Here is a 19799-nt window from a genome sequence, read left to right as displayed (position 1 = left end):
TGGAAAAGGTCTCCTTAACTCTTGAGCCCAGTGCCCTGTGCTTGCAGGCATACAATCCCTTGAATTTATCAGGCTCTGACTGAATCTGTTAAATTTGTTTCCCAGTAATTTCTGTTGGGGAGCAGTTTCAGCATCTTGTTCCTTGGTAAGAAATATTCAACTTTGCAACCTGGATTTCTTGTCAATTCATACCCATTTGTCATGGCGTTAAGCCTCCCTTGAAACAAAGGTTGCTCTTCACATGTGTGTGTTTTGCTGTCTCACAAGAAAGGGACTCTCTTCTTCTGGTCAACACACTAGCCTGTCTTTAAATTTGTTCAAGTTTGTCCTCTTTGAACCCATCTTGTGCATAATTATGCAGAGTGGTTGAGACAAGGCCTCACCAGCACCTAGTGCAGGGCATTACAGTGTTTGTCTCTGCTGGAAGTGCATTTCTGGATATAAGTAGGAGTAGAACTGCACTCCTCAGCCCTTCATGTTGGTAGCTTCTCACCTTGTCATCTGATCATGATATTTTGTTTGCAGCTGATGAGCTCTCAGCTTGCCATGGAAATAAATCCCCAAATTCCTGACCCTATGGCTTGCATTGTTTAATTTCATCTTGTGTTTATTATCTGTTCTTGTGTTTATCCCATTCTTTGTGTGCAGTCTGATACTCCTCTGTATTTACACATCCCAACTTTCTGCCATTAGCAGATTCATTATCAAGCAATTATGTCCAGGTTTGTTTCTTATGTCCAGGTCACACAGAAAAACAAAGAATTATTCTCTAAACTGATGTCTACAGAATTCAAGCAGTAATTTTTTCTCAGACCAGTACTTTCTCCAATTGTATCTTGTTTGCCAGATCTTTGATGTGAAATAGAAAAGAAATTTAATTTAAATTAAATTTCTTTACGGGTTCCCACCTATTTCCTTCACTTTTAATTTTTTTAATACAAAGCTGTATTAAGTACTCTACTGAAATATTCCTAAGCTAGCTCCATCAGCTTGGGGATTTTTTTTGTCTGAGCTACTTTATCTTAAATGGTATCAGACTTATCTGACAGGATCTGCAGGTAAATGCATGATGCATGTTTCCCACTGATCTTTCTCCTCCCTTTCAATATTTCTTGTAAAGCTTTCCAAATGGAAAGGCAGAGAATGGCCCTTTAGGACAGCTCAGGCTCAGTCATCAGTAAAAATGTGGCTCAGTCACATGATAGAGGCTTGACAGCTCATAAACTCAGTGCTTCAGATCCTGCCTGGGGAATGGGGGAATGAGTGAGGAGGCACATTGTGCAATTAGCTGAGGAGATGAAACAGCTTCTTGTGGAGTCTAAGGCTGATGATGTCCACGGTTAGGGTGTCAAAAGTACAGCTGGTGTGCTAGAGAAATGCCAGTGAACTGCTGAGGGTATGGAAGGTACAGTTCTGCTTCCTGCTGGGTTGGGATGTACCTAGCACAAGCTGTGACTGCTTTTGCTTCTTGGTTTTTGTAGATCTTCTGTTTCTGCCTTCTTTTTCTATCTCTTTGGTACTGCAATAATTGTTGCATTATGTCTTGTGTGTTGCTCCTGCAAGATAAACAGTTATTGAGAGGGAAGAAGGGAATTGACACAGACCTTTTGGAACTAGCATTTCAAAATTGCTGAAACAGGGAAGGGCCTTTCCTGGGCACGTCTTTTTACAAAATGGGAATCGTGTGACTGTTATCTGTGTTGCCTGTAAGAATTAATTGGATATCGGTGCAAATATCCTGATTTCCCTCGGCTGGGGATGTTGATGAGTGCTAAAACCGTGGGCTCATCTCCCTGGGAGGAGGAGCAGGGGCAGCACAGAGAAGGATATCACTTTGCAGGGTACCACAGTCTGTGCTTAGAGCAGGAGAAATGGTCTCTGAGGCAGTGGTACCAGTCTTCATAACAAAATCTTTCCTGGGTGGTCATGGAGGAGGAGGTCAGGTGGCCCTGCAGGTAGGCTGATCCTACCCCAGACCTGTGAGTCTGTGTCTTAGTTCTCTGTATAGTTATTTCTTGTATTTGTATAGGATAAATGTGTCTTATCTGCTTTGTTCCAGTTATAAGCTCTGCAGAGCTGCCTTTGGATGCTGATGTGCAAACGAGCAACCTGCTGATAACCTTCTTGAAGTACAGCTCGATTGTGATGCAGGACACAAAAGGTAAGTGAAGCCTGTGGATGCAGCCAACAGTGCTTCTGAAGTCAGGAGGGCACAGGAACATGCCTAGTGACTCCAGAAATAGAAGTGGAGTCTCTTTATAAAAAGATTGAAGATTTCACCTTTTGAAAAAAATTAAGTGATTTCTTATTGTGAGATAAGACTTATGAAAGTAGGAGAGACCTAATACTGGCAGGAGAGATGTTAGGTATGGAAAGAATGTAATAATAAAAGATAATACCTAATAACCAAGCCTGTCTATGTGCCAAAGGTGTGAGTATATCTGATTCACAACTATCTGTCAGAGAGGGCAAGTCTGACACCAGAGCTGTATTTTTAAGAACACTTAGAAACTGACACAGAGGGCAAAGCTCAGCATTAGAAGGAAATACTTCCTTTGTCCTTTGGTTAAACAGTTTGTTCTGTTATTATAAATAGGGCAGCAGCAACTTAGACTGCACTGGCAGTAATTTGCTTGAGAAAGTATCTGTCTGTGTTGTGCTTTTTGTTGCTCCTGTAGTTCTATGGGGGTTAATTTCAGCTTGCTGGAGCTGAAGTATTGCTTAATCTCCTGCTCAGGGTACCCAAGGGTGCTGTTCTGCCCAGTGGTTATAAGGGCAGGACCACAGTGTGAACATAACAAGTGATCTTTGTGCCGTATTTCAGGCTGTTACTGACTTTTGCTGTTAAGTTGATATAACAATAGAAATATGAAGATATCTGCAGGGCTATGATACATCAATTACTGAATTTCATGAATGCTTAGCATTGAATAAGAGAGCAGGCAGTTTCCTTTTATCTAGCTTGCAGTGAAATTGTGTTTGGCTATCTGGCACTTGTTCAGTAAGTAAGCTAGTTGAAGAAAAAGTAATAATTGAAATTAGGACTGAAAGGAACTTCATGCACCCCTATCTGGTTTTGGCTGGTACAGAGTTAATTTTCTTCTTAGTATCTGGTACATTGTTGTGGTTGTGGATTCAGGATGAGAATGATATTGAGAACACACTGATATTTTGGCTCTGGCTAAGTAGTGCTAATCCTGTGTCAAGGACTTTTCAGTGCTTTGTCAGTGGGGAGGTGCACAAAAAGCAGGGAGGAAGCAGGGCCAGGATAGGTGACCTGAACTGGCCAGAGGGATATTCCACACCACAGAATGTCATGCCCGGTATATAAACTGCAAGAATTACCCAGAAGGGGATGATTGTTGTTTGGGAATGGGATGGGCAGCAGGCAGTGAGAAATTGTATCATGAACTGTATTGTGCATCACTTGTTTCTCTTTGGTTGTGTTACCCTCTCTCACTCTGCTGATGATTATTATGATGATCAGGATTATGATGATGAGGTTTCAGTTATTAAATTGTTCTTATCTCAACCCACATGATTTACCTTTTATTTCCAATTCTTCTCCCCTCAGTGGGGAGAGGAGAAGCATTGTGAGTGATTGAGCAGCTGCCTGGTACTTAGTTGCTGTCTGGGGTTAAACCATAACTCCTTGGAACCCAGGCAGGTTTACCTGTATCTTTTCTCAGGTTTTGCTGACAGGTTGGATGAAGATACTGTGATAATAGAGCACCATTTTCAGACTATCCATTCCAGTGTTTAACTGTCCTTACTGTGAGAAAGCCTTGTGTGCTTCCTAAATTCTTTGCTGTGATTTAAATTAATTACTAGTTATCTTCTCCAAAATAGATATTGAGAATGGATTATTTCTTTTTTCTATATGTCATCCCTTACATATTTGAAGACTGCTTTCATGTTTCCTCTTACTTTCGTCTTTTGAACTAAACCACATCAGTCTTGGCTCAGTCATTTTAATAGATTACACATGTGAGGAGAACTTACCAGCTCTCTAATTTGCTCATTCTCATTTCCTTTTCTCAGGGTCTGTCTTGCTGATCCAAGACTCTTGTGGAACAATTTTATATTTTTCAATTTAACTTCTGCCCTTATTAGCCACTGTAATATGGAAAGTCTGCACAGGGCCTTGGAAGCTGCCACACAGGATTAGTTTCAGATAGAATGAAATCTGATAGAACGATTCCTTACTAAACAAGCCAGTGAGAGATGAGTTTATTGTGTTATGAGACAGAAGTTGATGTTTCTTTCTTTCTTTACTTTGGTTCTAGCTTGTATAAGGTCTGAAATTTGTGTAGCTGATAGACCTCCTTCCCACTACAGTAGTTCATGGCAGTGAGCTCCACTGATTATCATTTAAAAAGTGTGCCTTCCAAACTAATACTTATTAATTCTAGTGGGTATGTTCCTGTCCTTCTATTTTGATTATAGATGCAGCACTGCCTTATTTTTTTTCTTGTATAAGATCAATCATGGAGCAGACTGCCCAGGGAAGTACTCGAGTTACAGTCCCTGAAGATATTTAAAAGACATGTAGATGTGGCAGTTAGGGACATGGTTTACTGGGAGGTTTGCAGTGCTGGATTAACATTTGGACTCCGTGATCTTAAAGGTCTGTTCTAACCTAAATGATTCTGTGCTTCTATGTGACACCAATATAACAAGAAGAATGAATAATTCTCATTTGCTCCTTGTGTCTTGAGACTGGTGGGAACACTTAGAGGGGAAACTGGTTTCTTCCACATCCAGGACTAGACAGTTGTTTTGGTCCTATCCCAGAGAGCACAATTTAATAGGTTGTGTTTGCTAGATCCTTCTCTTGTTATCCTCCCTTGTGTCAGCTAGAGTCAGCTGCCTTGGGAGAAACAAAACCTCTGTGTCATTTTCTCCCATCTGCAAAACAGGTTTTGTGGTGCTATTCCTCCCTGTAGAAAGTGGTCTGCTTTGTTGCTTTAATGAAGGTTTCTGTGAAAGTGTGAAGTGTGTGTGCAAGTAACTGCTTGCATAGCTGTCCCACAGCTCCTGAAAATGGTCTGATGTTCACAATACACTGGCAGAGGGCAGAGTCCATGGTGTGGCACAGGAGCCTTTACAGCATGATCCCCAGAGAGAGAAGTGGTAGCAACACCTACAGAAATATACAGGGAGGCCTTACAATATAAAAATAACAAGGCTCCTGTGTATCAGTTTTATTCTAGGTCATTTCTCCTTCTTGCTGAAGTACAAAACTTCACACTTAAACGTTTTAGCTGAGGTAAGGAGATGGGAGAGGCTTTTAACTCTTCCATTCCAAAATTCCTCTTCATCTTACTTAGTGCTGCAAGATGAAATCAGCACACTTAGGGCACATCTTGTTAGTAAATATCTGTCCCTGAGCAGCATAGAAAAGCAAACAAAACAGGTGTCAAACTAAACAGAACAGCTAGCTAAGCCCATTCTGTCTGGTTTTATAATTACCATATACACACCAGCTAGCAAAGTGTTTGTCAAAGTCACCTGCAAAGAAGGAATTTGGCTGGTGCTGTCTTCTGCTTTATATAAAAACGTGTCTGACTGTTTCAGATATCCCTCTCCTTTGAGTTTGAGTCTGAGGCAGAAGTCTGCAATGGCATGTTTAGTACTCCTGTGCTTTAGAACAGCTTTTGGAAATCTTGGGAATGTGCAATGTGGAGCCTTCTCAGAACTTAGTTATGAGTGTGTTGTTTTTTGTTGGTTTATTTTTGTGGGTTTTGGGGGTGTGTGGTCCAGGCATGTTATTTTTTAGAATGAAGGTTTTTAAATGTGCTTGATTTGACAGTACCTTCTACAACATGATCCTACCTGATCCTGCTTTGAGCAAGGATTGAACCAGAGATTTCTTCTATCCCATGTTACTCCATGACTATATGTATCTTGGGGTTTTTTTATATTCAAGGTTAAAATTGAGAGGAGTTTTAAATAATCCAAATAAAAATTGCATTCTTTTGCCTTAGCCCCTCTGTTTTGCTCCAGCTGTCATTCAAGGTGAAAGCTGTTTGAAGTTGTGAGATGAATAAGAAGTTGTGGAACATGATCAGGGTGAAACTCTTGGCTAAAAATGCTAAGTCTTTGCAGAGTCCCTTCTTTCATGGTTTTGCAAAGAGCAAAGTAGGTCGTGTCTCTCAATTTTGGGGTTAAAGCTTGGAACTTAGAGCATAATGTCAGCAGTTGTTTTGCTACACAGTGCTGTGCCTCTGTGAAAGCTTTGCTGCTTGTTTCATAACCTACAGCAAAGGTGATGTTTTGCTTTCCACCTTGTCTAAGAGAGGGAACAGTGTGTCTCTGCTGTGACAGAAGGACAGTATTTAGAAAATCTGTGCAAGTAAAACTGAATGTGACAGAAGCCCATGGATTGTTACAATGCTGTTGGAAGTTCAAATCTGAACCTTTGCTGTTGGAGCAGACTGGTGACAAGTGGGTGGGATTTAGTGGCCAGGCTGGAGGGAGAGTGCTTAATACTATTAGCTATCATGGAGGAAGTAGGACTGTGAAGAATCTCCAAGCTGGGCTTTTCTTTTGCTGCAACAGCTGTCTTGCTCCTCAGCCTTGCTAGGCTTGTGTGGCTCATGGAGAATGTGTTCTCTCTCCTTTGCAGATGAGCACCGGCTGCACAGTGGCAAGCTGTGCCTCATCATCCTGACATGCATAGCAGAGGTAGGTTTGTCCTGTGAAGCTGCTCAGCTGATGGTGTGTTACAGGGCTCTATGCCCCTGCCTCCTGTGGGGCAGGAGCTGAATATCCACAGTGGTACTGAGTGATGAGGTCCTCAGACACTTACTTGGTGCAGTACTGTTAAAGTTGACTTGAAACTTGAAAATTGGATCATCTTATTTGAGTTAGCCAACTTCTGGGGATGAGGAGAAAAAAGAGTGAACCTAAGCCTTTTCTCTCTAAGCTTTTGAGTGACCCTGTGGTGTGGCTTTTAGATGAGTAATGTGCTAATGGCTTTCAGCTCTGAGCTGTTCATGGCAAACACGGGCTGTGCCATATCCCTTCTGCCAAAGAAGGATACAAGTCTGAAAGTAAGTCACATGTTTGTAGGTCCCTGCAAGCAAGACAAGTAGCAAATGTGGTTGTAAGGTGAGAAAGCAGCATCACAGAGTTCTGTCAGCAGTCCTGGCTGAATGTGGCCCTGTCACATGGGGACTATGTTCTAATGGCTGACTGATGTCCTGAATGGTGGTTGTGTTTGTGTGGCATTTACGTTTTGCTTACTTGCAAATAAAGACCTTTCATCCTTAAAAAATAAAAAGCAGTGAGGTTGATAGCCCTTGTAAGGATTCTGTAATAATGTTTCTTCAGGGTGCAGCCTGAAAACGAATCATCTACATTTAAAATTTTTCTAATTAAATGGTTTTGGCACTTGTTCTTCAGGTGGCTGCATAGATAATAGAAGATAAGAAATTCTGTTCCTGCATAACAAGGACATTCTTTGGTTCTGATATTAAAGAGAGGGTATATTTATTAGCTATTCTGGCTGTGCATTATCTGGAGAAGTCTCTTTAATTTAGAGGTGGTGTTGGAACGAGATTTGCTTGAGGGGTAGACCAGCTCATAAACCTATCTGCTAGTACTGTAGTAGCTTCTGGAATCAAAATGCCAGAAGAAACCTTTATCCACACAGTTACAGAACTGGTGCTGGAGACCCACCTCTTGTATTATATCCCTGGAGCACTTGTTAAACTTGTGACATTATGGTGTGTACAGTCCAGAGTTTAAATGAGCAAAGGGGGAGAAAGTTAGACTGAACTACTGCTTGTTTTGTTAGCAATTTATTTTTCTAAAGTGGAATTGGGATCAGGAGGGGTTTACTTTTGTGTGACTGAAAACATGTGTGGGACAAGAAGAAATGCTTGGTGGTTGTATCTTGGGAGTTTGACACTGAAACACATGTGATTTGAAAGGCAGCTGTAGGGTGTTGGGCTTTTCATATCTCCTCCCTTTTCTTGCCCTTTTCAATAGGATCAATATGCTAATGCTTTTCTTCATGATGACAACATGAATTTTCGTGTAAACCTACACAGAATGGTGAGTCTTTTCCTCCAGATTGTTTTCTCTTTAGAATGCACAGAGGATTTGAGTATGTATGAAAAGTATATGTTGAAAATTGTGTCACAGACATCTAACCTACACTGCTAAGGCATGTGGAAATACTGACAGAAATGCAGTAGCTGCAGAATGATTTTGAAGTTGCTCTCAGAATGTCTCCATTCTTCAAAGAACAAAGAGCTCTTTGCCCTGTCAGTGAATTCAGAGGCCTGTCTAGCTGGTGAGGAGCTGTGTATTAGGAGGTCTCTGAGGAAATCAGTGCTAGAGAGAATGTTCTGCCTTAATCTCCAGCAATCATTAGCCCTCATGTGATACATAATAGCCAGCTGGAGTTACACTGAGTGCTCTTATTTGGCTTATTCTGGGTGGAGTAATTCACCTTCAGGGAGGAAAGTGTTTTTTCCAGAGCTTTTTCCTGTGATGGAAGTGTCCTTACCTGGCTCATGAAGCTCTGCACTTACAAGTAACTTGAATAGTTATCCTAACTTGATGCATTCTGTCTTTGTGGTACTGGCACAAAGTTCCACCTCATCTGACAGTGAAGCAGCAATTGAAACTCACTCGCTGTTCAAGAAAGAAACAAACATCTTACTTTATGGAGACCACACTGCAAGGATGCTAGTCATTAGCCCTTAACAACAGATTTGCTCTCCAGTTTCCCTTTCTGGTCTGTTCCAATGAACACCAAAGCCACCGACTACTGTACACACTGTTAAGAATGCCAATCAGACTTCTGGGTCAGAAACAAATCAATATGTTAACCAAGGGGGAGGAATTTCTGTGTAATTTGTTTTTGTCTCGGGGTCCCTCCCCTCAGTAGAACAGTGCCTTCCAGGTACACAGCTAGAGAAACAAATCCCCAGTATCAGCATGCTGGAAAACAGACACAATTTTGCTCCAGCCATGGTCTTTAGGATTAGTATGTATAAGATGGCATTTGGAGAAAAAGACAAAAGGAAGCCTGTGCTGATTGTACTATTTGCTTGAAAAATACAGTAATACAGACTGTCACTTGAGGCTTCTGCTGACTTCTTTTCATCTTTGTGTGTTTGCAGCCAATGAGGCATCGGAAGAAAGCAGCAGACAAGAACCTGCCCTGCCGCCCGCTGGTGTGTGCAGTGCTCGGTGAGTGTTGTCAGAGCACCTGGGTGCTTGTGGCTCCTGAAGCATCTCTTGTTGGGCAATAGAAATATGAGATTTGAGGATTAAATGGACCAGTGGATGGACTTAGAAGAAGGACAGTTACATACTAAAGATGTTTTCAGCAATCCATGCCCATCTTTGTACATGGCTACCTTGCAGACAAATCCAAGATTGCAGCTCTGTAGCAATAAATCCTACATACATTTAAAGAAAGTTTTACAGACACTGCTTGGTCCATTTGAGCTGAGTTTTTAGTAAGAGGGAGGGCAGTTGATTAATAAATTCAGTGTTTAGGTGAGTGTGGCAGCAGCGACAAGTACTTTATAGATGATATGGTGATGGCAGACCTATGGTTCACAAAAACATATTTGTGAATGTGTTTGCTGGGCATTGAGCCTTTTCTGAGCCAAAAAACAACAGGAACGTTAGTAGCTAGGATTGGTTTTGCCTTTGGATATGGAGGCGTAGTTGAAAGCTTTTCATGCAGCACATGATTAAGTTGTGACTCTTGTTACTGTGGAGGCCAAAAGCACATGTGAGTTCAGAAATGGATGGAGCCTGGATCCCTGAATGGCTGCTCAGCCTGATGGTACAGGAGCAGTCTTAGACTTCAGCATTTTCAAATGTGGTTGTTGAAGCTAAGACACAACAGCTGCATGAATAATCTTTCTAGAGCTCTCAGATCCCATACACTCCTCACCTGCACTGTTTCTAGTTACTGTTGAGTCACACTGCTGGGCTCTTACTGCTCTAGGAGGTTACAGCTCATGATTGTGGCTTGGTATAAACATTTTGTGCTGCAGTTGGGTTGAACACACCCCCACACATATTCAGTTGTCATTGGTTAGCTTCTCTCAATTGTATTTCTATACTCTTTGCCTCTTATCTTCATACTGGAAGCCCTTAAATGTTAGACACATTCTACTTTTTTCTTTTTTCCCCTGAATTAGTCTTAAGCACAAGCTTAGCCTGTGTTGAGATCAAACTAGCTTTACTTGCTTCAGAATTTGTTTTAGGAAAAATAGGTGTTATTTACAATGTCTCTTTAAGTAGCATCTAGGTTGTGCATTGTTTCTGAATAAATTTCTAAAATGTGCTTCTTAATGGAATTTGTCATTAGTGACAGGGTTTGAAATATGAGAGCAATTCTAAACATCAGAAGTCATGGTATAGTCTTTATTTGGCTAATAGTGGGGGAAACCATATGGGGAAGCAGTGCCTCAAAGCAAATTACAGTATGTACCCTCAGTTTCCAGTAGGTTCTTTTCTAGTTCTGGCAAATGTCTACTGTTCTTTAGAACAAACAAACAAAAAAGTGAAATCCCTTTCATCTAAGCAGGACTATTGTCTGGTAGAGATAGGTAGGTGGGGCAGTTTGACTTCCTTGTAGTCTACTAAAAGCTAACAGTAGCCAGCTCAATACTTACTTTATAATTTTCTTTTCTGTCAGATTTGATGGTGGAATTCATTGTAACACACATGATGAAAGAATTTCCTATGGATCTCTATGTGTAAGTGTCTGTGGGGTAACTCACTGTGATTTCATTTGAAGTTTGAATTTAGGTAGAATCCTGCCCATAGAGCAATCTTCTGGCTGAAATAACACTTTGTGGCTGGTGGGGAGTGGGATGGCTTTTCATGAACTCTTCCAGTAACTTTTTCTTCTTCAAAAAATCCTCTGTGTTCCAGAAAATTGAAAGCAATTCAATTTCAGACTGTTTCCCTAATCTACTTGATCTAACACAAAGAGCTTTTCAGTCTAAAAGAAGTTTCATAACACAGAGTCATTGCAGCAATCCCCACTTCCCAGAAGATGAATCTTGGTCTAGAAACAGAAAAGACAGTTTTGAAAAAGCAGGGATGACTGGCACGAGGCCTGGAAGGCAGTGTGGAGAGGAAGGGAGGGAGGGAGGGAGGGAGGTTTAAGCCTGAGATGGCTGCTAGGCAGCAAGGGCTAAAACTCAGCAATGGGCAAAAGGGGACCAGAGGACAGAGCCGCTCATGAGCACTCCCTGTGTCCCACAGGAGCCTCTCCAATGCTTTGTACTGCTTTAGCCTGGAGGGCAGAAGTAGGATTTAGACAGTTTGTTGGCTTGGCTCTGACTGTTTGTACAGTGCTGAATTTCCCCAGGACGTGAACAGCACTATATTCTGGAGCAAAGATAAAGACACATAGGATATTTTCCCTTAAGGTAACTTTTCAGTATATTCTGGTTTTGCCCAAATAACCTTGCAATTACAGTGCCTTTTCAAGGGTTGTGCAGTTCAATTGAGTTTGTGAGAATTTCTTTTTTTTAATGACAACTGCAGAGCTAATTGTAGATGGGTGTAATGCTCTGGAGTTTCACAAGAAAGGTGTGAAATGCTTGGACTCAACAGCGGCATCACATCTAGAAACCCCATAACATCAGAAATAATGAGCAGTAGCAACCATCAGTGGACATTTGTATCCATTTATTTTGGCATGTTTGTGCAGTCCTTTCACTCTGCTTCTGTCTGAAACCATCCCATAGCAGACACAGTTATTGCAGACAAAGCAGGTGTTCTGAATGCACAAGTAGTGTCATACTTCTCTGCAGTACATTTAAGAGGTGACAATATGAAGCTGCACAAGGCTGGGCATATTAATATTTAAAAGAGAAATCCAGGTTCCATAGACTAAGAGTACTTTTTGTCCATTATTTGTATTATGAATCCTCAGCACAAAACTTTTAAAAACCAGAGACACCCCACCAGGACAGATAACTTCATAACTTGACTTACAGCCAAGCAGATACAGAGGTGAGAAGGTGCTGGGCATTGTCCAGTACCAGTAACATCAGAAACAGGAGATTTCTCCCCATAGGGGTTCCTGTTCCTGATCTGAAGACAGATGTCTATCCTAGCTGGTTTGCTTCCTTTTCTTGGTTGAATTTATGAGAATCCAATTTGAAATGCAGCACTTAATGTCATGCTCAGTGATTATAAATAGTGTTACCTTTATTCCAAGTTAGTTTCAGTTCTTGCCTTATTGTATTTTTGGGATTATCTATGGGTCTGAAAAGAATAATGCATACCTTCTGCATATTTTTTTGCTACAACCTTGTTTTAAAGTCTTGTCTTGAACTTTTCACCTCATTTTGAATAAATTCCATGCAAATTTTTAGAATTTAATTTCTCCATGTTTATCTGATGTGCAGTGTCTTTCATCAGTGTCTTTTCAGAAAGATGTGGGTTTTAATGAGATAACGTGTTTTTGAGAAATAGGGATTTGGGGGGAAAGAGGTGTTTCTGTTTTGTAGTCTTCTATTTTTTCTCCATGTTGATAGCTAAAAATAGCTTGGCCTGACAAGTTCAAATTTGTATATATTTTTTGTCTTGTCCATAATGATAGCGTTAGAGAATTTACTCATTGTACTGTATTTTTGATTTGGATGTTATTTGTGAAGAATGTTTGTGCACCGAAGAGTCTGGATGAACATTAGATGCTTTAGAGACCTACAGGATTTGGAGACTTGAGAAGTGCACTTCTTGTATGTTGGGGGATTCCAAAGCTTGCATGTGTATTGCATGAACATTCCAAAGCTCATACTTAAATTACGGAGACTGGAAAATTTGATAGAAATAGATTTCTTTTATTTTTTAAGTAATTAAACCATACACCTCAGTCAAACTAAAAATCCTGTAGTTTTTCTGACACCCTCATTTCCTTTAGCCTCATCACTGGGGCCAGAGAAACAGAGAAGCTTCATTGTGTCCAAATTTTACAGTAGCTTGCAGTATCTCACTGCAAGTTAAGTAACTTGTTCTGTAGAGTTTGAGGCCCTTAGGTTAGTGTAGCAAAAGGTGAAAAGTATTTATTAAATGGCAAACATGCATTTTTGGTCAGTCCTATCCCTATTGTGTGTAAACTGGCATACAGGCCCCTTTTTTCATTTGGTCAGATTCTTTCTTTTGTGAGTGTTGATTCCCCTTAGGAGGCAAAAGTCACAACTCCCATCATCCTCTGATAGTCTTTGAATTTGTCTATTTCTCTGCTGCTGATTTCAGTGATATTTCCAGGCTTGCTGTGGAATTGTGGGAAGATACAATGTCATTAATCCTTTGCCCTCTCTTTTCCAGACGGTGCATTCAGATTGTGCACAAGCTGCTGTGCTACCAGAAGAAATGCAGAGTGAGGCTTCATTACACTTGGAGGGAGCTCTGGTCAGGTACTCGGCCTCTGCAGAGACAGTCAAACAGGAAAAACCCACAGTGATGGTTGTTTTGTGGCCATGACTGCTTGTTCCATTGCTGCTGGGTTGAAAAGCAAGCAGCAGTTCTGTTAAAGCATCTTTATGTTGCTTCTTAGTTGCTGCATGCAAATTACCTCCTTTGGAAAGCCAGTTCATTATCATAATGGTAGCTAATTTACTTCCTTGTCTTCCATGCTTACTATGGTATCCAAATGTCTTTGTTTTTCTGTTCCATTACCTGAGTCTCTCTCTACCTGATTGGAGAAAATGGAGTAATGTTTTATGGAGTAGTATCTCTCTCTCAGATATTTGTGAGTAGAAAGGAGGTAGGCTCTTGGGTAAAGGGAGATGGACCTTGCTTTTCCTTTTACTGCAAGAGATGCTCATGCATTGAATAGCGTATGCAGCTCCTAAAGAGAGCAGCCTTGAAATGTCAGTGTGAGGGAAGAGAGGCTTTTAACTCTGACCTTTGAGTTGATGGTAGATAGTCTGGTTAATGCTGCTTGCATCCCAAGATGGATAAATAAGTATTGTGGAGTCTGACATAGTCTAGTGGACAGCTTTGTAGGACTCTTATGTGAAGCAGTCATTGTGTGGGAGGTCTGGGGAGGGGAGTAGCAGAATGGATGATGAGACCTAACAGGCATCTTTGGTGGATATGGTTTGTGCTTCAGTTGTTATCTAGCCAGTGAAGTAGCTCAGCCAGGAAAGTACTGTTAATCCCCTTGCTGTTGTGGCTTAAACAAGAGCTTTATGAAAATTCAAGGGAACATGGCCCTAATTGTGTATTCCTGGAGCTGTGCTTGAGACCTAGGATCAGCGACTTGCCTGGTGTAATGCAACTCTCATCAGAAATTTGAGAGGATGGCTTTTGAAAGAGGCAGTCATCAGTGGTTTGTGAAGCTCTTCTCAATTGACACTGAGTACTTCCCTTCAGTAGCCTTGCCCAGCTGAGATCTAGGTACTGAGACTGAACCAACAACCTGAGTCATTTTCAGTTACTGAATTTTCACCTTGTGTGACATGTGGCCTATTCAGACTTTCTAAATTATTCCTGCAGAAGGTGAAGTGGGTGCCACTAATTAAGGGATTAGCAGTTCCTTTTCAGTTGTTTTCCTCAGAACAGAGCCCCTAGAGGCATGGATGTAGTGTAGTGCCAGTTCAGGAGATGAGTGTGTAGAATGTGGATGTCTGTTGTGAATGAAAATTGCATCTGGCAATGTGTGTGATATCTTTTCAGCAGTTACAGTGAACCAGAGGCATTTCTATTTGGCCAGGCTGGAATTTTCTGCTTTTCTACGCACTGGCAGAATGGAAGTTTGAAATATAGCACCTTTTGCTTGAAAGTATTCTTCCACAGTTCAGGGAGCACACTCGTTGGCATCTTTAAATCCCTAACTTTCCCTGTTTTAGGGAAGGAGAGAAAATGAACATACTCACTACACACTGAGATTCAGCATTTTGGGATATTCTTGTTAGCTGTCTCTAATTAGCTGGTGTTTATATAGACCTTTGGAAGCATAAAGTGCCTCAGAAGTATTAAGTACTGCACATGCTTTGAAAGCAAAGCAGTAATATAAAAACACTTGGGTTGGGTTGGTCAGGTTTCTGTGAAGGAACTGAAACATTGGCACACCTGATGTAGCTGAAGAGCTCCATGCTTACTATAGATTTTTGTGTATTTTAGGTGATCCTCTTCTGAGAGTAAACTACTGTAGAATGTTTCAAAATTATTATTTTTTTAATAGGATGTTGAGGTGAACAGAGATTCTTCTGTAGCTGCATAAGTGGTTTATACAGGCTGGAAGACCCTGGGTGAAATGGTGCATACACCTGTAAAAGGGCAGGTCCTGGCTGCTCCAGGTGTGCTTCTAGAATGCTATATAAGTTGCAGAATAAATGCTAATTGCCAGCCCTGTCTTGAGATCTGTTTCATACTTAACTCTGACCCTGTCAAGGTTGCTCTTTGATTACTCAGAATGCTGCTGCCTTTGATGTGAAAGAATGTCTCTCTCTGTGGTCTTGATCTATGTGACAGACAATTCCAAACCAGAGCACAAGACTTCTGAAATAATTTCTGCCCTTCATATGACCATCAGGCTTTTGTTTTGGATCGAAGAGTTAGTTATCACTGCTGGATGAACAGCCAAAAGAGAGCAGCTATTCACTGTAAGGTCTGAGATACCTGGTTGCCCCATCAGGTGTGCTTCACAGAAGGTCTTCAAGCCCACACTTGTCTTCTAGAATGACAAAGTCTGTGATGACTTAAGCAATGCCCCTGTGGTGTAGTGTGGATAATAGCAGTGGAGGCCCCCCAGCAGAGCTGAGTGGAACAAAGAAGCTGGAGAGAATTTGTGTAAGGAAGTATTGGAAGAAAGGGAGAGAGTTATACCTGGCACATAAAAGGAGGAGAGTTTTTTCAGGCAGAAAATTGAGTGGGAGAAGAAGACAAAGAGAATACTGGGGGCAGGGAGTCGGTATTGGGTGTGGAGGAACTGAGATAAAGGCTGGAGGTGGAAGCAGTAGCAGTGTATGGAGCCTTCTGTTCACTTGCCAAATCTAATGTTAGCTAATCTCTAATTAAGGAAAGCCACTTGAGTGTCATCTGATGGATTGATGCTCTTCCTTTGTGGATGCTTTGTCTTCAGTATGGAAGGCCAGCAGCGCTTTGAGAGTTGCTGCATTTACTGTTTGATTTTAATTTGCAGTGATGGCAGGGAAAAGCAGTGGAGCCAGGTGCTTTGGCATCTCTCAGGACACATATCATGCTGTTTATGCAGTCTGTAATACTTTATGCTTTTTTGGATATGCCATTATTTGGCATTGTTTCCATATGATCTTATTTCTGGTGAACTTTATTCTGCAACATCTGAGCTTAAAGAAGAACAATATTGTTACAGTCTTTGGATGTGATCCAGCCTGAGCTTCTCTATTAGAATAATTTTTTCACATTAAGTTAAGGGACCAGGGCAATGGCACTCAAAGCAGTATAAATCTCTGGCTGTGCTCACCAGATGACCAAGAATGTTTAGGTGACAGAGAAAGATTTGAGAGCTGGAAACAGGATTGGCAGAAAGGAAAATCTGTGGGTGGCAACAGTAGTGTGTGGAAGCAGGTTCTAGCTAAAAGCAGTGTGAAAATAAGTATCAGATTACTAGTGGAGCTAAATTCTGGAACATCTTAAAAGGAGGGCTGGAGAGTGAAAAGCTGTAATCTGATTAACCTATGAAAGTGATTGGCAAAGGCCATTACTAGACCAGACATTCAGATAGAGAAATGTCTGTTGATCTTGGTTCTTTTTTAGTAGCCCTCTTCAGCAGTCTGTTCACTTCTGTTCCACCACTGATTAGTGTGCAGCTCTTCCCTTTGAGTGCTAAAGAAAAACTTCAGGTTTTTTGCCACTGACCAGATACCATTGCTGGTACCAGCCTGGAAATTTGGCCAAGGTCAGAACCTCCAAGTGGATATTACTCTGTTGACCTGTTTGCTTGCAGACATTTCAGCCAACTGGAAGTCTCCTGGACTGCTATGCCAGGTACCTTATTCTTTTTAAACACTGATTAATTGAATGTCAAGTGTAAGGTACTTCCTAGAGCCAATTAGGAAACTTGGGAACAGCCAGTTCACTGGTCTCAGAAACAGCCTGTTATGCCCAATGTTCTTGGGCTGGTTTGTACAGCACTTGAGTGATGGACCGTGCTATATGTGTTGTTGTTGTTGTCAAGCATGTATGAGCTATGCCAGAAGAGTTTTCATGAGTCATTTAAGCTTTTTATATAAAAAGACCTCATTTCTTCAACTCCTCCCACTTCAAAATTAGCAATGCTTGAGCAATTCACGCTGAGCTTAGGGGGTGCAGGTAACTTCTTTGCAGTTGCTATGGTTTGCTTTAAGCAAAAGCTATGTTTAAAGAAACAGAAAAGCAGTACTAATAAAGACTTCTAATAGCAAGAATAGAGCCTAAAAAATCTGAATTATAATAATGGTGAAATAGCTATTTATTGGGGTAGTTGAATGCAAAGTAGGATTAACAGTGGGTATTACCATTAGTAAGATCAGTTGAAGATCAGTTTTCAAATTGTTTTAACATAAGGCTGTAGTTCCTTATCTTTAGCTTAGTTAATTTGGTAGATGCAGAATGCACTGTTAAAATAAGGTTACTTCAAATATGTAGCACCATTAAGAAGTTAATTTTTCTCCTTTTCATTTTAGGGTTATCAAAGCAGACTTCTACAATGCTACTAGACAAAATACACTTTTTTTTTCCCTTTTTGTACACTCCTCAGATCTTTTTGTCAGGTTCTGTATTTATAACAAGAATAGTACTGCATTCAAAAATTTTTGGGTGCATAATAAAAACATGAAAGGTTCCTGTGTGCAAAATTTTAAAATAAAGAAACAATTTTTTGTGGAGGAGAATGTTCCCCCCCCCCGAATTTCAGTAGATATAATACTGCCCTTATGCAGTGCATATTTAAGATGGTATTGTTTAATCAATTTGCTTTATTATTTTTGTGACTGAAATGGTCATTACTGAGAGTGTGTTAGCTATGTAATTTCTGGTTCTACAACTGTGGATCAGGTCTGCTTCAACCCTCTGATTTATGTTGCTGAACAGACTGGAAGTCAGGTGATGTTGTGTCTTCCCTTCATCTCTAATCCAGCTGTCACTGTCACTTTCTGCAGCACCTATCTGGCAAGGGAAGCTTATCAGCTTGCAGCTCTTGTGGAGGCAGGATTCACACACTGGTGTACCACATGGTGGAGTTCACTGATGAAGTTCCTGGTCACTGGATGCCATGAGAGTTTGGAAGAGCATAGAGCTGCTTGGCCAGTTAGCAAATGGCTTGGTTTCTCACACAAACTAAAAGTTGTAACTGTCTTGTGTGCCATGGAATACATACTGGGAGTTTGCAGCTCTTAGTGGGTCCTATTTTCTTTATTATAGGAGTGTTGGTGCTTGTGATAATGTGGTACTGTGTCAGCCCAAGCTGGGTTCAGGAATGCAATTGTTAATCCTGTTATCTATTTCACAGTGTGATATATCTATCATACTGAAGGAATTCAGGAAAGGATTGAAATTGAAAGATGGTTTTATAAAATAATTTTTGTTTATAGTTGTGGTCTGTGTTGTGGGTTGATAGTTATTGATTTATTTAATTTGTACTCCTGGCAGAACTCCATGTTACCCCAAAGAAAACCCCAGGCCCATCTTACACAATTCACTTACAGGCAGCAAGATGGGAAGGTCAAAAGGAAGACTGCAAATGTCTGCTTGTAGTATTCTGCTTTCATTCTCAGCTGGTGGGACAATGTCCTGCTGACCTTTCCACATTACCTCCTCAACCAACGCTAGAATATTTTCATGGGAATGCTCCAGCCATTTAGTGAAGTGCCCTGGTATTAAACTCTTAAAGAAAATAGTGTAAGAAATGCAGAAACTCAGTGGCTTTCTTGTAAAGGAGGAGGTTCTAAATTCCCTGCATGGGTCATTTTAAGGAAGCATCTGCTTTTACCTAATTCTAGTTTAGTTTTACTTTATGCTAATGTATTTTAATACTGATGGTAAAGAGTTTGACCCTGATAGCTAGTGAACAGAAAAAGTATAATATAAGATTTGGGGCTGTTCTTGATCACCTGGTGAGATGAGGGTGAGAATTTCTCAACATAGCCTTGTTTAGATAAGCACAAATGGAATTTAGTAATTTGCATGGGTAAAAGTCTGGCAACGTTTTGGTCATCCTGCTTCAGCCTGGCAGATCTCATCCACACATGTTGCTCTGCCGTGTTTTAAATAAAGCTAACAAATGCTGGAGATCTTGGTTGTGGATCATTAACAGTTTGCAGATCATAGTGACCTAGTGGAGAAAGTGTGATAATTTCTCCTGGGAAATGGTCCCATTGGTGATAGAAGTGTTACAGTCAGCTGCTCAAAGCTGTTTCTTTATCTGCAGGGAGGGATTGCAGCACTCGGAATGCAGCACTCAGAATCTATCCCATGTCCCTTTTTGTGTTCAAGCAGCATCACTCTTGGGTTCCTTACCTTGCAGTCTTTCCATGTTCTCACACAATATTTCTTCTCTTTCTCCAGATTCTCCACCTTTTCTGTTTTAAAACCTGAGGCAAAAATCTGCAACGTTAACTCCCAAGACTATTGTTTAACAGTGTGAACCTACACTGTCAGACAAAACAGAATTTAGCTCAATACTACCCTTTCCTCTAAAGAGGGATGAAGCTTGTGGGTGTGTGCTTTTTTTTTTTAATTATTTATTTATTTGTAAAAAAAAAAAAAAAAAAGCATATTGTTCATCTGAGCTTTAGCTGAAGTTGGAAAATTTGTGTTATTTCTTATTGCTTGCT

General features: G+C 40.8%; 1 protein-coding gene across 1 annotated transcript in view; it reads left to right on the top strand.

Moving 5' to 3' along the window:
• The window catches only part of ARMH3 (armadillo like helical domain containing 3), a 123403-nt gene that overhangs the window by 25452 nt on the left and 78152 nt on the right, over positions 1-19799 (top strand). Inside the window, exons 15-20 of the mRNA XM_054636936.2 lie at positions 2060-2161; positions 6629-6687; positions 7996-8061; positions 9138-9207; positions 10676-10736; positions 13327-13415. Coding sequence (XP_054492911.1) covers positions 2060-2161; positions 6629-6687; positions 7996-8061; positions 9138-9207; positions 10676-10736; positions 13327-13415 — 447 coding nt within the window. The remainder of the gene's footprint in view (positions 1-2059; positions 2162-6628; positions 6688-7995; positions 8062-9137; positions 9208-10675; positions 10737-13326; positions 13416-19799) is intronic.

The sequence above is a fragment of the Agelaius phoeniceus genome, chromosome 9, assembly GCF_051311805.1.
Source record: "Agelaius phoeniceus isolate bAgePho1 chromosome 9, bAgePho1.hap1, whole genome shotgun sequence".
NCBI classification, from domain to species: Eukaryota; Metazoa; Chordata; class Aves; order Passeriformes; family Icteridae; genus Agelaius; species Agelaius phoeniceus.
This window is presented reverse-complemented; position numbering and strand designations above follow the sequence as displayed.